This window comes from Tiliqua scincoides, chromosome 3 (genome assembly GCF_035046505.1).
Source record: "Tiliqua scincoides isolate rTilSci1 chromosome 3, rTilSci1.hap2, whole genome shotgun sequence".
In the NCBI taxonomy this organism is placed as follows: Eukaryota; Metazoa; Chordata; class Lepidosauria; order Squamata; family Scincidae; genus Tiliqua; species Tiliqua scincoides.
The window spans coordinates 194,792,776-194,808,260 of record NC_089823.1 but is presented as its reverse complement, the minus strand read 5'-3'; the positions used below and the strand labels follow the sequence as shown (position 1 = coordinate 194,808,260).

Below are 15,485 nucleotides of genomic sequence, written 5' to 3'. Positions count from 1 at the left end.
CATCCAGTGTGCTGGATTTAAGGCAACAGGGTACAAGAAAATCTAACATCTTTTCCTTGCTGCAAAGCAGCATCGGGGGGGGGGGGGAGCAGTTGCCAGAGAAAATACAATGGTGTGATGCTTAGCTTCCCCAATCTGTTGCTCAAGTTGCATAATTAGCAAGCAATTTGCCCCTGCTAACTGGGCGAAGAGGCAGTTCTTCAAGTGTTGCTCCTTTTGTATTTAGCAGGGAGAGAGTAACTGTCCTGCTTTACTCCATTGCTGGGTCTTTTCTAATAGCTGTTTGCTGGTGTTACTTCTGCATCTTTTTAGGTTGTGAGCCCTTTGAGGACAAGGAACCATTTAATTAGTTGATTTTCTCTGTAAACTGCTTTGTGAACTTTGTGTTGAAAAGCAGTCTACAAATATGAATACGACGACTACTACAACTACATATAATAATAATAATAATAATACACCAGATATTACAGTAATAGAAACAAATAAAGTGACCATCATCAGCACAGGAACATCTGGCAGTAGTAGGATTGATGAGAAGGAACATGAAAAAATCAGTAAGTATCAGGATCTAAAAATTGAAATCCAAAGATTATGGCACAAACCAGCAGTGGTAATCTCAGAGGTGATTGGCACATTAGGTGCAGTCCCCAAAACACTTGAATTACATCTAAAACATCTAAATATTGACAAAATTACTGTTGGTCAAATTCATAAAACCATCCTGCTTGGTTCAGCACACATTATATGCAAATACATTATGACGTCCTTGGCCCCCTAACGCCATCTAAAGAACTGGCAGCTGTAACATGAGAAATAATAATAATAATAAATATGTAAATTAGACTGCCTTGATTTGGCAAACTGGAATATGGCAACCCCAGCTTGTAACTTCCCATTTCTGAACCATTAGTGAACACCAGAGTTGTTCCTGAAACCTTTTGTCATGAATCTTTGCTTCAAATCTACCACAGCACTTTGGTCTCCTCGCTGCTGTGAATTCACCTAGAATTTCTCCCTCTTAAGATAAAAGACTTCTGGCAACTATGATCAGAGATGGTGCTGATGTGGTTTGGTTTGTAAACATGGTCTGCAGGCAACAAGTTTGTGTCCTACAGTCACTGCTGGGGGATGCAAAGCCTTAAATGTGACTCTCTTCACATTCACATCTCTTTCCTGTTTTTTTTTCCCTGCCAGGGCATTTTCAGGAGTACAATCATAGCGAGAGGAGAAAACTTTCAGGATCATCAGGATGGCTGGAGCCTCTGTAAAGGTAGCAGTGCGAGTGCGTCCTTTCAACGCCCGGGAAATAAGCAAGGATTCTAAATGTATCATACAGATGACAGGAAACACCACAAGTAAGTACAATGACAACATCTTTTTACACAAGACACTCAAGTTCACTTGAGCTCTTCTCACATTACTTCTGTTAACAGTTATGGTTATTTATCCAGGAGAAAATGTAGAAGGCAAGGAAACTGTGGGCTCTAGTCCATGAGATTTACAGTTATGTGACAGAAAAATAGTAGCACTTCACCGCTTTGATGAAATGATCGAAACTGCTGGGAGGAGTTGATTTGGGCTAGGGTGGTGGCATCGGCAAAACTGTCTTGTGATTTGTTTTCCTTGTGCCATTTCTTCATAATTCAACAAGAGGTGGAGGCTTTCCACTGGAGAAGAGGAGAATTGGAAGATGAGGGAAGTACCCCATCAGCTTACCCTGCTAACTCTAAATTGATAATGGATCTCAAGATTTCCCTGAGAGCAGGCTGATGTAATCATAATCCAGGAGATGGCAAGAGGTGTTCCAGGAATTCTGTCTCATTCCCTCCCTTATTGCCTTCCGAAACATTTTATCCCAAAGCTCTTTGGGATTAAGCCACTTCCCCACAGGAAAATATCTGAAAACATCCTCAGTGATTTCCCACTTCTCACCAGACAGTTATGACCCCAGAGATATCAGCCGACCCTCATGCCTAACTCCCCCGTTCCTTCCCTCCCCACCTTCTTCCTCCTACTGCCCCCTCGCATTGGCTTACTTGTGTTCCTCCCCCCCACCCCAGTAGCCAGCAGTGGGCCTCCAACACTGATGCCATTTGTGGCCACAGTTCCAGGATAGCTGCAGCACTCCAGTGCATGGCAATTTATGACAGCAGAACCACTTTTCTTCTGCCGTAAAGTCCAGTTAGGATTGGGCTGTAAGTCACTTCATCTTCTACATTGTACTGGACTTGGGTTTAATTTGTAAACATGAACCTCAGCTCCCACTAAGCTAAAAGTGCTTTGGTGGTGAAAATGAGGTAGCAGGGGAATAATTAAGGATGCTCTCCCACCCATCAACTTACCCTTACACGTGGCCCCCTAGATTTGCCAGACAAGGAAAACGCAGAGTTAAGAACCCTGTGTTTTCCTCGTAATGAATATTGCTTTGCCCTTAGACATATTCAAATATGTAACAGCAAGGAGGAGGTGACTGGAGAGATCCGAGTCTCTCTAGGCCTTCCAGTGTGCCTCTCCAGGGTGCAACTTATTTTCTGAACAGAGCTGCTGCTGTTGGAGTTCACATGCTAATAGAAGCAGCGGTGCCAATGACCCCAGAGACCTGCTGACAGAGAGGTTTTATTGCGGATAGGACAAAGGCAGTGATTGAAGCACAAAGCAGCAAGTGAGTCACTAATCCCATCAGTTGGACCTGAAAGCTGGTTCTTTTTAGACTCTCACTGGATTGCGTGGTGCATAACAGCTCAGCAGTTCTGTCTGCCCATGTCCAAGGGAGGGCAAGGAAGAAGCATGGCTTGGGAAAATGTACTGAAGTGATGGGGCTTGGTTTATTTGGATGTGAATGGGACATTTGCAGATGGGATAAGGGCTTGCGTGTCTAGAGGTTGGGGCTCTGTGGTTGTCCTCTGAATTGTTCTTTGGAGAGTTTGTGACATTGGCATGGTCAGTAAAGCAAAAGGTCTCTGTCAAGAGTCATGCTCCAATGTGTTGTTGGAAAGGGAGGTATCTGCTATCATCTGTTTTGATGAATAAATGTTTTGTTTTGTGGAGTCTCCTTGAGGATCTTGTGGTGCATCTGCTTAAATCTTGGGTGCCTTTGTGGCAACTCATCATGGAGTAAGTGGCTACATCTATATCTTCCCAGACTGTTTTCCTACCTAGTATGGCTTACAAAGTATGCTTGGATGCTTTTCCAGTGTTCTGTTCTAGCTTCTTCTGCTCCCATAATCAAGCAGAGGGGTTGTGAAGAGATGCCCTTCATCTCCTACCCTCTACCTGTTCAAACAGAGCCTGCCTCCTGACTGGCCCCTTTCTCTGCCTGGCTCTTTAATCAAAGCAGGAATTGCAGAGCATGCTGCCAACTTTGTGTAAAGAGCCTTCGCAGATGAAGGAGCAAGAGCACTGTGTTCCAGTCTTCAGAGTGCAGCAATCTGACTCCCTCACCTTTCGCCACCAGGTGTTTTAAAGAACCTAGCAGGGCAGGGAGCAAGATCCACATCTACAGGTTCTTTAAACAAAGGAGGAAATGCAGAGCACTTTGGAAGTGATCCCAGTGTGCTTCCCATTTCCTTCTTTGATTCAAGAGTCTCAGAAGGAGCCAGGTAAACATGGTGACAGAGCTATGAGTTGCCTCAGGCAGCCCAATAGCTTTAGCCAGCCCTGGCCAGATTGCTGCTAAGGTCAGAGCCATTTCTCACTGCAAAGATGCTGTCGTACGACATGATTTCTTTGAATCACACCTAGATTTCAGCTTCCATTAAGTCCCTGTAGAGATCAGAAAAACTCTGCAGGGAGGCAAAGAGAAGGTCTCCATTTTCTGGATCAGTCACAGCCAGATTCTGCAAACCACCACTGTAGAAGATTCCCCCCCCCCCGAAAGTAGTTGATTAAACACCGTTGAGTGGAAATAGGGAGGAAAAAGAAGATGGGAAGGGTAAATACTTGTTTTCATTTCTTCCCTGTTTTGTTTCCTTGCCCACTTGGCTTCTGCTACAGAATGTTGGTTCCCAGAAATGCACTTTTGTGTCTATTGAATAATCGCTCTCCCTAGGGCTCATTGCCTTCCTCTGCGTTCCTGCTACTTTTCTCTTCTCTGTTCTTTTTGGAACATACACTACATGCATATACTGTGTATTCAACCTTTCCAATCAGCTTCCAGAATAATCCTGTATCTTCTCTATCCTCTGACCCCACTTTTTCTTTTAAGACTCACACATGGAGCAGTCTCTCCATTGTACATGCTATTCCTTCTCTGAGAGAAAAGACCACTTTATTACTTCCAGAGGAACATTAACATTCTCTCCCCAGAGCGAGGTCTTCACTAGGGCAACTGCGCAGCTGAATAGAAGGCTACCAGAGTTCCGGAGAAATATTTTCTCTTCTCCATTCTTTCTGGAGTTCCCTGATCTGGATTTTGCCACATCTTCAGCTCCAATCTAGCCAGCCAATCAAGTTTTCTCTCAATAAATTTGCTGTGGTTTTTTTTTTTTTTTTTGCTCATTTCACATTCAAGATCTCAGTGTTTCCCATCAAGGTAGCTGTTCTCTTGTTGAGGTAAAACCAGGGTTTCCAATTACAGTTATTTTGTACCTGGGAAAATGCACCTCTTCCCACAGATAGTGCTCCAGTGGGTGTTGTAGCCTGTGATGTCAATGGTGGTGATGAGCTTTACAGTTCTTCCACTCTTATTTATATTCTTGTGCCATTCTGTGGTTAAAAAAAAAACATTTTATTTTATTTATTATACCTGAACACTCTAGAAACTACAGTGCTCCCTACCCCTCCAGGTGCTCGTCTTGCAAAGCTGCACCCACTTGTCGTAGGAACTTATGATAGTGTTCTTGAACCTTCACTTTCCCTCTTCACCACCACCTTATAAAAGGAGCAGGCAGCAGCATGGCTAACAGAAAAACTACCTCAACAGGAAAGCTACCCTTTCCATTTGGACTGGATATTGCACTATTACTTATTACATTTATATCCCACCTTTTTCCATCCCTCCCACCCCCGTCCTCCCCTCTACACTTCCTCTTTCAGTCCATGCCTCTCTTCCTTTTCCAGTTCAGGGAATGGGAGGAGCAGAGGCTGGCACATCATCAGGTAAGGAGGGCAACATTTGGCATGCCTCAGGTGTCAGGAGGCCTTGGGCCAGCTGTGATCAGAGAGAAGTAAATTCTTTTGTTAGCTCATCCGTGTGAATCGTGAGTGGATAAATAAGCACTCTTCTTTGCACTGGTTTAGCCTTAGTTACAAGGAAAGAAAGGTGTTGCTGCTTTTCATATCTGAAAAAAAAACCTGATATATAAACACCAAAAATGGAGCTGCCAACGATTCAGGGAGTATTTCTCTGCTAGCCACAGTTCAGCAAGCAACCTGTTTTCTAATATGTCTTTTTCCAAACTGGAGCTAGTTAACTGTACTAGAAACAGGTTACCACTTTATCTCCCACAAATGGGCAAATGTTTTATTAAATATTTGGTCATCTTTCTTTGTATTTTACTCTCTACTGGACACTCTCGGTACAAGCCAATAAGATCCAAGATATTGGTTATGCCAAAGACCAGATTATCTCTATAAGCAAAAGGTGTCAGGTAAATGGGTATTCTGTATTCTGTATGTGTGTTGTAGTCTGTAGTATTACTGCTCAGTGAGAAGTTTCCTTTTGATGAGAGAGAGTGCATTGGAGTTTTAAGGAGCCTTCATTATTCTTGCTTTATTTTCAGATACACAAGCAGAGCATAAGCAGAGATGCTCCTGCAAAGCAACAGAACTGCTACCTCACATCACACACCAATGTGTTTCACCTTCAGCCAACTCCCTCTCTGGCACATTTTGTTTATTATTAAATAACCTCAATTCCCTGCCCCTTTATGTGTGAATGTGTTGTAAATGATGCTCATATCACGTCTACTTTGACCTTTTATGTTTCTAGGCAAAACCAGACTGTTAGACACATTCACAACCATCAGGCAGCAAACTGGTAACAACATTTACAGAACGGGGCTAGTTTTCAGATACAGATTATCCCTCTACTCAGTCAGAAAAGAATATTTAATTTACACTTTTACCTGTATCAAAACAGCCATCTGCTCAAATTATAAGAAATGCAATCATCATGTTTGGCCTGGGTGGGGGACATGACTCTGCTTATTACACAGTGCAAAGGGAGAGAATAAGGGAAAATAAAACCACTCTTCTGCCTTTTCAGCTTTGCACAGTAGTGTAAAACATTTATACTGAAGCTGTTACCCTAGGGCTGAGATATTGAATCTGTGTGTCCCGCCTCCCTAGTGAGGCATGGCTAGTATCCAGGGGTGTCGCCAGGCATCTTGGGGAGAGAGGTGGTCGCAGCTGCTCTGCTTTGCTCAGCTCAGCTGCAGGTGCTGCCTCCTGACTTGCTGCTTTTCCAGGGCTGAGAACGAGGTGGGTGGGGCAGCATGGGGTGGGGAGGGCGTGGGAAACATGGTGGGGGAGGTGGGAGAGAAGGCTGTCTGAGCAGCAGCAGAGGCGCTGCATCTCATCAGCACAGGGTGAGCTCCTGGCAGGCTTCAAACTGGGAGGGAAGCCTGACCTAGAGAGAGCAGCAAAGCACTTTCCTCTGCTTGGGAAAGAGGGAGCCCAGCCTGCTGGGGGTGTGTGTGTGTTCAAATGCCCAGCCTGCATCCCTCTGTCTTGCCTGGAGGGAATAGGGGTGGCATCTGCATGTTGGGGTGTATGTGTGTGAGCAGCCCCCATCTACTTTGGGGGTGAGTTGTAACCTTGCTGGGTGTGGTTGCAATCCTATCCACACTTTCCTGGGAGTAAGCCCCATTGACTCAAATGGGACTTCTTTCTGAGTAGACCCACATAGGCTTGGGGTCTATGTCAGGTTATCCAAGGATCCTCACCTTTCTCTTTTTCCTCCCCCTGCAAAAAGAAAAAAATCCCAACCTTGATGGCTTTGTCTCCAAAAATTGATTAAAAAATAAAAACACCCATTCCTTTTCAGCCACCCCCCCTTTTTCCTCCTGCCTCCTTTTGAGGGGAGGGGTTACTTCCCATGTTAGCTGCTATTATAAGACAAAAGGCACAATCCTAGCTAGGTCTACTCAGAAGTAAGTCTTATTGTGTTCAATGGGACCTACTCCCAGGAAAGTGAGGTTAGGATTGCAGCCATACAGTCTCTGGGTCTCAGTTTGCAATTAGCAAAACAAAGTCTTCCCCTCCCCCAGCAAATTCATCACTTCCCCCCCCTTTCCAAACCCCTCCAGGTGTGCTGCTAACAAACTCAGGGCTCAATCCTAACCAGGTCTACTCAGAAGTAAGTCCTACTTTGTTCAATAGGGCTTACTCTCAGGTGAGTGTGGTTAGGATTGCAGCATCAGAGTGCTGCTAGCTGTTTTTTTTGTTTCTAGTGTATAACACCTTCATCCCCATTTTGGGGGTAACTGAGGTTAGGTGTTGTATTGGGGAGCCGTGGCCAATGGCCACAAAGATCAGGGGAGCCGCGGGCTGGAAAAGTTCAAGAACCACTGCCCTAGGGAATGGATATTTTATTGTGAGATGCAGAGTGCATCTAAAATGGACAAGTAGTTGTACAAACAGATCCACTATCTTGTCTTTTAAACGGTATCCCTGAGGACTACAGATTTTTTTGTTTTTTAGTTTTTTAAAAAAGGACTCTTTGGGCGTAATCCTAACCCCTTATGTCAGTGCTTTCCAGCACTGACATAAGGGCAATGCAGCTCTGAAGTAAGGGAACAAACATACCCTTACTTTGAGGAGGTCTCTGTGAGTGACACTCAACTGCAGGATGCAGCACATGTCCCATTGGCACTGTTATGCCTGTGCTGGAAAGCACTGACATAAGGGGTTAGGATTGCGCCCTTTGTTACTCAAGACTCACTTAAGAACATAAGAACAGCCCCACTGGATCAGGTCATAGGCCCATCTAGTCCAACTTCCTGTATCTCACAGCGGCCCACCAAATGCCCCAGGGAGCACACAAGACAGCAAGAGACCTGCATCCTGGTGCCTCCCTTGCATCTGGCATTCTGACATAGCCCATTTCTAAAATCAGGAGGTTGCACATACGCATCATGGCTTGTACCCCGTGATGGATTTTTCCTCCAGAAACATGTCCAATCCCCTTTTAAAGGCGTCCAGACCAGATGATATCACCACATTCTGTGGCAAGGAGTTCCACAGACCAACCACACGCTGAGTAAAGAACTTCTTTATACGCTAAGTAAAGAACCTTCTATCCATGGCATGAAGCACCTTGCAGAAACTGAGGCTGGTGCAATAGTTGTGATCCCTGTTGGAAAGTGAGAGCCTGACGAACACTGTCCACGCTCTGGTAACCTCCTAGACGACTGCAGTGTGATATGCATGCAGGGCTGTCTGAAGACTTCTAGGAAACTTCAGTTAGCCCAAAATACAGTTTCCAGATTACTAACTGGGATCAGCTTAAAGCAATATATTGTGCCAGTTCTTAAACAACTACTCTGACCACTGGTCCATTTTGAAGTGCTGATCAAAGTGTTGGTTCTACCCAAACCTATAAAGCTCCACATGTCTAGCATCTCACTTGTGGAATGCCCTCTCTAGGGATGCTCGCTGGGCACCAAACCCAATATCTTTTCAGTGCCAGGCAAATACCAGTCCCCACAATTTTACGGGCTGTGGAGTCTTTATATTTTTCAGTGGCATAGCGACTGAATTCCCTTCCCCTTGAATTTAAAACAACTCCCACTTTAGATACCTTTCAGTAGGGCCTCAAGACCTTCTTATTCAGTAAGGATTTTAATTGATACTGGGGGATGGCCCTTTTTAATAATATATATTCTAATAATTGTGATCCTGGGTGTTTTAATGTTTTAATTGTTTAATAAATTATTTTAATGTTTTAATTGTTTTTATATTACTGATTTTATGTTTTTACATTGTTAGCAGCCTTTGATATGGGAGAAAGGCAGGATAAAAATACAATAGATAAATAAGCTTCTCAAGATGTGTGTTCATTTAGCATTCCATAATGTAGAGGACTTGGTCATCGTGTGGCAGCCGTATATGGCTATAACATATACTTGCATGATACAACATACTAAACCAAAAGAGGAAGACCAAATATATGATAGGCTTATCACAAATTTCATTAGGGACCTATACTTCAGCTACTCATTAACTTGTCTGCATTCATCTGTTCTTTTCTTGGATGTGTAGTGTTGCTATGGAGATAATATCTGAACTCTTTCTACTGCAAGAACAGCCTTTTGCTTGCAAACCTTTCTGAGATCCTGTTCCAATGATTGAAATTCCAGTCTGAAATAATGGGGAGTGCGACACATTGTAAAAAAGGGCATAGCTGGGCCTTCAGCCAAGTGGTAAGCTTGAGCCCTGTACCACTTGAATCTCCATTCTGTAATTCTTTTTGCCACTTGAAAAAAAAAGTAAATGTAAGGCTGTTTTTTTTTTAAAAACTCTCAAGATAATCCAAGTTGATTTAAGCTCCAATTTAATGATATTCTTCAATGTGCTTAATGCTAAACATGCTGGTACCCCCTGTGGTTAATGATTTAGCTTTAAGAAGGTGCTTAAAACCTTTCTATTTTCAGTGGGATTGTTTGAGTGCCATTTACAGCAATAATAATTGGAGAGAGTCAGCTTCTTATTTCCAGCTAGTACTACCAGTTCCGTTCAGGGCTTGAGAAAGGTTTGCCATAGGACAGGGACCAGGAAGCAAATCTTGAATGGCAGTGGCTAACCAGAGCCTAAAACAGGACTATTTCTCCTGGCAGTCCTATGAGGAGGAGATTGCAAGAACCGAATATACGACTTTTGGTATGCAAGTCATGTTGAACTACAAGAGTTCCATTTCTGTGCTTTGTGAGCCTCTTACTTGGTTTTACAAATAACATGATGAAATCCTATTCATCAAAGCAGATTGTTCTACTTCCCAAAGCGCGCTCTCTCTCTTTCTCTCTGTCATCTTTGTGTTTTCTACCAGTGCTGAAAAACTAGCTTATCAAAACTGAAATTTCTCTTTAAGCAAAATTTTGGCTCTGTGAGATATTTGTTTTTAGCTCTTAGGATGACTCACTGTAAATTATCAGGTAGCTGTACCTGCATCTTTCAAATTTGGGCCTAGTAACACTTTGCCTTGACAAGGGTTCGTTAATAGTGCAAAAGGTCTTCCCAAAATGACTGTCTGTTGACATTTTCCAACAACACTCAAATGCACAACTTGCACCTTCTCTTTCTTCCTTTGTATCCTGGTAGCATGTCTGCTTTGGGATGTGTAACAGCTCAGTCCTGTGCTGCCCAGGGCATGTGGCTGTGGCGGTTCCAAAAATGGCTGCCACCGCATCCTGCGCGCATTGGGTAGCCACTGGCGGCTCCTCGGGAGAAGGGAACTTTTGTCCCCTCTTCCCAGGTAAAGAGAGTAGCCCTGCAATGGGGCTACTTGATTCACTGCCAGTGAAAAGGTTGGTGGTGAATCAAGAGCCTCTGTGTAAGGCGGCGAGCCCAACATGTAGCTGGATCCAGTGGAGCATTACTCTACCGGTCCCACCTTCCTCTGTCCCCTCTCCCTCCCCCTGGCACGCCTCCCCCACCCTCTCCCCGCCTCCCTGTAATGCCTCCTCCCTGCCCTCTGCCTGCCTCCCCCCTCCCCAGAACGCCTCCTCCCAGCCTCCCCCCATGCCCCCACTTACCTCTCTGATGCTTGGCGGTCCGTGCGATCGCCAAGTGGAGGAGGTTGGGTGCCTGCCCGGTGGTAGCCCGGCCCTGGCCAATGTGGCCTATCACCAGTACTCACCCAGCAGTAAGCCGGCGCGCCGAGCCCAGGATTGGGCTCTAAACCATTTGTCACCTGAGTAATCCAGTCTTCCTCCAAAGAGTTCAGTGCATACATTTTAGCCTCACAACAGTCATGTGAGGTAGGCTAGTATGAGAAGGGCAGCCCAATCCTATCCTTTCCGAAACAATTGCCACTGTATCCCACTGCAGCATCCTATCCCCCCTCCTGTGCCTGAAAGCCCTACATGGGTCAACTCAGATCTGCACCAGCAATTCAAATAGACCCATTGCGGTTGCCGGAGCCAAACATGAGGTAAGGGAACAAATATATCCTTACCTCAAGGAGATCTCTGGCTGCCTCCCTGGCCCAGCAGGATACACTGGCAGCTGTTTCGAATAGGATAGGATTGGGCTGCCCTTCTCATACTAGTTTGCCCTGCTCCTGGGCCTCAACCACCTTCCTCCCCCCTCCTCCCTCCCATTTTCACTCCCACCTTGTCTTCTCCATGCTGCTTGGCTGGGCACTTACCGTCATTGGCTCCTGGATTCCTCTGACCGGTGCAGAGGCCTACCCTGACCTCCCTGCCATCCTCTCTGTTGTTCTGGCCACTATGAAGTGCCTTATGGCTCTTTCGTGATGGCTGTCTCTTGGGCAGCGCACAGGAGATCAGTACTGGCCCGAATTGGATCAGGCTCATAGTGACTTGTTCGAGGCTGCCTCATGAGCTTCATAGCCGAGTTGGAATTTGAATCTGGGTTTCCTACAGTCAAGCACTACAATCCAGCCCCAGCGCTATGCCATCTCTGTGAGTTGATATGATGCAAGATACAAATGTGTAGACTGTGTGTTGTGAGGTTGGAGTTATGTGACAAGGACCAAGTCTCCTACTTTGAAATATATTCTTGAGGATCACCTATTCCTGCCAGTGTTGCTCTGTATGTGTGTATGTGAGTGTACAGATGTCTTTTTCTCTTATGCTAGCCCTGAGTTGCAGGCTATCTTGAAAGAGCTCTCTGGGAAGCTCTGCTGGAGACCATCTGCATAAAGCACTCAATTGCTGACATTTTGATAATTAGCTGATTTGTTGTATGAATGTACCATTTCCCACTGCTTCAATCAAAGAGTGGCTGCTTTTGTGGAGAACAGCTGAGTTCTTTAATGATATTTCTGGGAACATAATAAATTAGAGGATATTTTTGACTCTTTTCTCCCATGACTCTCTCTCATGATGTTTCCATACTAATGTCTTCCATATATATTCCTCTTTGTGAATACATGCATGCTGCCATTGTTACTTCTGAATATGACCATTAAACATAGTTGTGCAGTAACTCTGATGTCTAGATAAAACTTTGGAAGGTACATCTGCTTAATGGATTTGATGGTCAATGGAGAGTCATCCAATAGCAGTGTGCAAAGTTTTTCCCCCCATCTCATTACACCATTTGTTTTCTTAAATTTTTAATATTTTGAAATATTAAATTCAAATCCAATTAGTTTAGTTATGCTTTCATTTGTACTTAATGTCTATCGAGTTTTTCATAAGTTTTCATGACACCCATGCATCTTCACTTTTTTTTTTTAAACTACTTGCACAGGTGGTGCCGGTACCTCCTTTGGGCAACTGTTGCTGTTTGATTTTTTTAACCCTGAACCCGACATCATTCCGCAGCACTGGGGGAAAAATTATTGCCCCTCTCACAAAGGGAGGCCACAGTTTTTCCTCCACAGTACCCTGGAATGATACTGAACCCAGGAGATCATCAAATGGTAGCCAGTAGCTGTACATCAGAGCTCCCTGAGCACTGGGAAAGGTAAATATCTCCCCACCTCCAATGAATGGGGTTCCAAAAAAGAACTCCATTCATACCTCATTTGTTTTGAGGTCATTCATTTTTGTACAAAGAAAAATTTAACTGAATGGACTCCATTTGGTTCATTTTTAAATTCATTCCAAAGTAAATGCACACCACAGCATCCAGTCCATGTCCAGTTCCCACAGTGGATTGGCATCTGCTACTCCATAACCTCATCCCACTGGCCACTTACAGGCTGTAGTGTTTGTGGAGCCAGCACTTGCTGCATAGCTAGAGTAAGAACATAAGAACATAAGAAGAGCCCCGCTGAATAAGGCCAAAGGCCTATCTAGTCCAGCTTCCTGTATCTCACAGTGGCCCACCAAATGCCTCAGGGAGCACACAAGACAACAGACACAATCTGCATCCTGCTATATTCCCAAGATCTCTATCCCAAATGATTACAGCCCACTGGACCCCATCAATATACATGTTTATGTATGCATGTGCAAGGCAAATTCAGTGCTGGAAATTACTTCAAAATGGGTTGAAAATTAAAACTGCAAAGATCACAGTGTAATTATGTAAATCTATGATGCTCACATTTAAAATAATGGATGGGTTCCAAAAAGCTATTTTTGGCCTGCTCAAGCGTTTGGGCATGCCTGGTGGGATGTTTTGCTTTTTTCTTTGAGCTGCAGCTTTTCACATCATATATTATAACCTGTTTTTGAAACTCCTGTCTATTTGAAAAAATGGCTTGCCTTGCAGGATGCTGCAAGGAAGGGTCTGGTGTTTAAGAAATGCAAGCCAATGCCTCTGTTGATATCTGAAATTAGTTGTGTGGATCTTTGTACTGTGGCCATTATGTTTTTATTTCCGTCTCAAAAAAGGATATAGTAGAGCTGGACAAGCTGTAAAAGAGAGCAATGGGCAGCCCAATCCTGCCTGGTGCCCAGAGGAGCAGTGGCACTAAATGGCGACTGCTGCATCCTACGGGTTTCAGGCAGCTGCCGCTGGCTCCTTGTGAATAGGCTCAAGCCCCACATTGGGGCTACTCACGTCTGTGCCAGCTAAGCCGATCCTGCTCCTCTCCTACTCCGCTCTCTCTCCCTACCCTGCCTTCCCCCACCCAGCCCAGAACTCACCTTTGGCCCCCACTCACCTTTGCCACCCAGAACCAAGGGATGAGCTCTGGGCAGCGTGCAGCGGGCCTCTGGCCATGCTGGCTCAGTGTGAACTGGCGCTGAGCTGGTGCCAGTGCTGACCTGGCACTGAGCATCACAGACATGCCTTACAGCATGCCTGCGACACTAGGGCCAGCGGTGGGTGGAGCTGAGCCGTCTGGATCGGGCTCTGAAGCAGCCAGGGAATAAGCAGTCAAAAGTTTTCAGCTTAACAGGAAGAAAGGATATTTAAAAGAGAAAATCATAGCACCTCATAAAAATTATGCACATTCTCTTTGAACACTAGAATTTTGTGGGTAGTCAAATGAAATGCAAAAATACATTCTTTTTCACATAAAATTGGTTTATATGGAATTCAGTGCCACAAAATATTGTAATTGCTTAAAAAAAATTGCAACAATTTCATGGAAACTGTGAGAACCCTGGGTATTTGATAGCTGCTTCTGCCACAGAGCAGCTGGAGAAGATGAGCAAGGCTGGATAAAATCTCAAGGGGTTCCACAGCAGACAAAGAGATACCAGATAGGGTTTGGCAGATCTGACACCGTAACACTCCTAATAAAGAGAGAGTGGCATTGGCCACTTCTGGGGGGGGTGTCTTTTTGTTTTTAAAAGTGATCTTAAAATCAGATGTCTTTTGTTATGTGTGTAAAGAGGAATTTATTCTGAGTCCTCTAAATTACAGCCAAAAGAAATAAAGCCTTTTTAAGAGTCTGTGTACTGGGAAGGTTAGTGCCATATTTGAAGGTTACGACCATATTTGCCAACACAGATGCAGAGGCCACCAACATCTTTTACCACATTACTGACATCACCCAATCCTATGGCCCAAGAATCAATATGTATAAAACCAAAGTTTCGACCACGGATGGATCACAGGCCAACATTCACCTTGATGGAGTCCAAGTTGATCAGGTTCAAGAATTCAAATACCTGGGATCTCTGGTAAAGGATAAAAAAGTGGCGTCTATCACCAAAGTCCACAGCAGGATTGGCCAAGCAACAGTAGATTTGCCTATCTCAAATGGTGCCTCTGGATGAAGGCCAGTATCTGCATCAAGATCAAATTTTACCTCTTCCAAACACTGAGCTTGCCAATTCTCCTATATGGATCAGAAACATGGACTCTGCTCAAATCAGACATGAACAAGCTTGAGGTCTTCCAAATGAGATGCTTGGAACAGATCCTGGTTGTTTCTTTGTGACCACCATCATAACTAGACAATTCGGATAAGGTGCTGTCATCAACCATCAGTCAAAGAGCAAATCCAAAAATGCAGACTGCAATGGTTTGGCCACCTCTGAAGAATGAACTCCAGTTAGCTGCCACACAATCTCCTCAGGTGAGAGCAACCTCGGTTCAATGGGTGGCACCAAAGAAAATGTGACTCAAACACATTGAGGAAGACCCAAGGAACCAGCGATTGACCATAAATGAGGCAAGAAATATCATCATTTGTAAAAAGTCGAAGCGTTTCATACAGCAGGGTATTGGACAACCTGCTCTCCAAGCCCCTGAGAGGACAATCTACTCTCCAAGCAACAGCTAAGGACTGATGAAGAAAAAGTCTGCCCGATCTTAGGTGGTTTAATTTAGTATATAGCTGAGCATGAAACACTAAACAAAGAACTGATCAGAACAAAATTAAAGTTATCTGTTCATTTTTCAAAAGTGGATGGAATGTAACTTACATCTAGCACACTGAATGTACATTGATCTAGAAA

General features: G+C 44.4%; 1 protein-coding gene across 17 annotated transcripts in view; it reads left to right on the top strand.

Annotated features, from left to right (window-relative positions):
• The first annotated feature begins 1,249 nt into the window (after nt 1-1,249).
• The window catches only part of KIF1A (kinesin family member 1A), a 114,508-nt gene continuing 100,272 nt past the window's right edge, over nt 1,250-15,485 (top strand). For all 17 annotated transcript variants that reach the window (XM_066621194.1, XM_066621193.1, XM_066621192.1 and 14 more), the window contains exon 1: nt 1,250-1,355. In XM_066621194.1, the coding sequence (XP_066477291.1) occupies nt 1,250-1,355 (106 nt within the window). The remainder of the gene's footprint in view (nt 1,356-15,485) is intronic.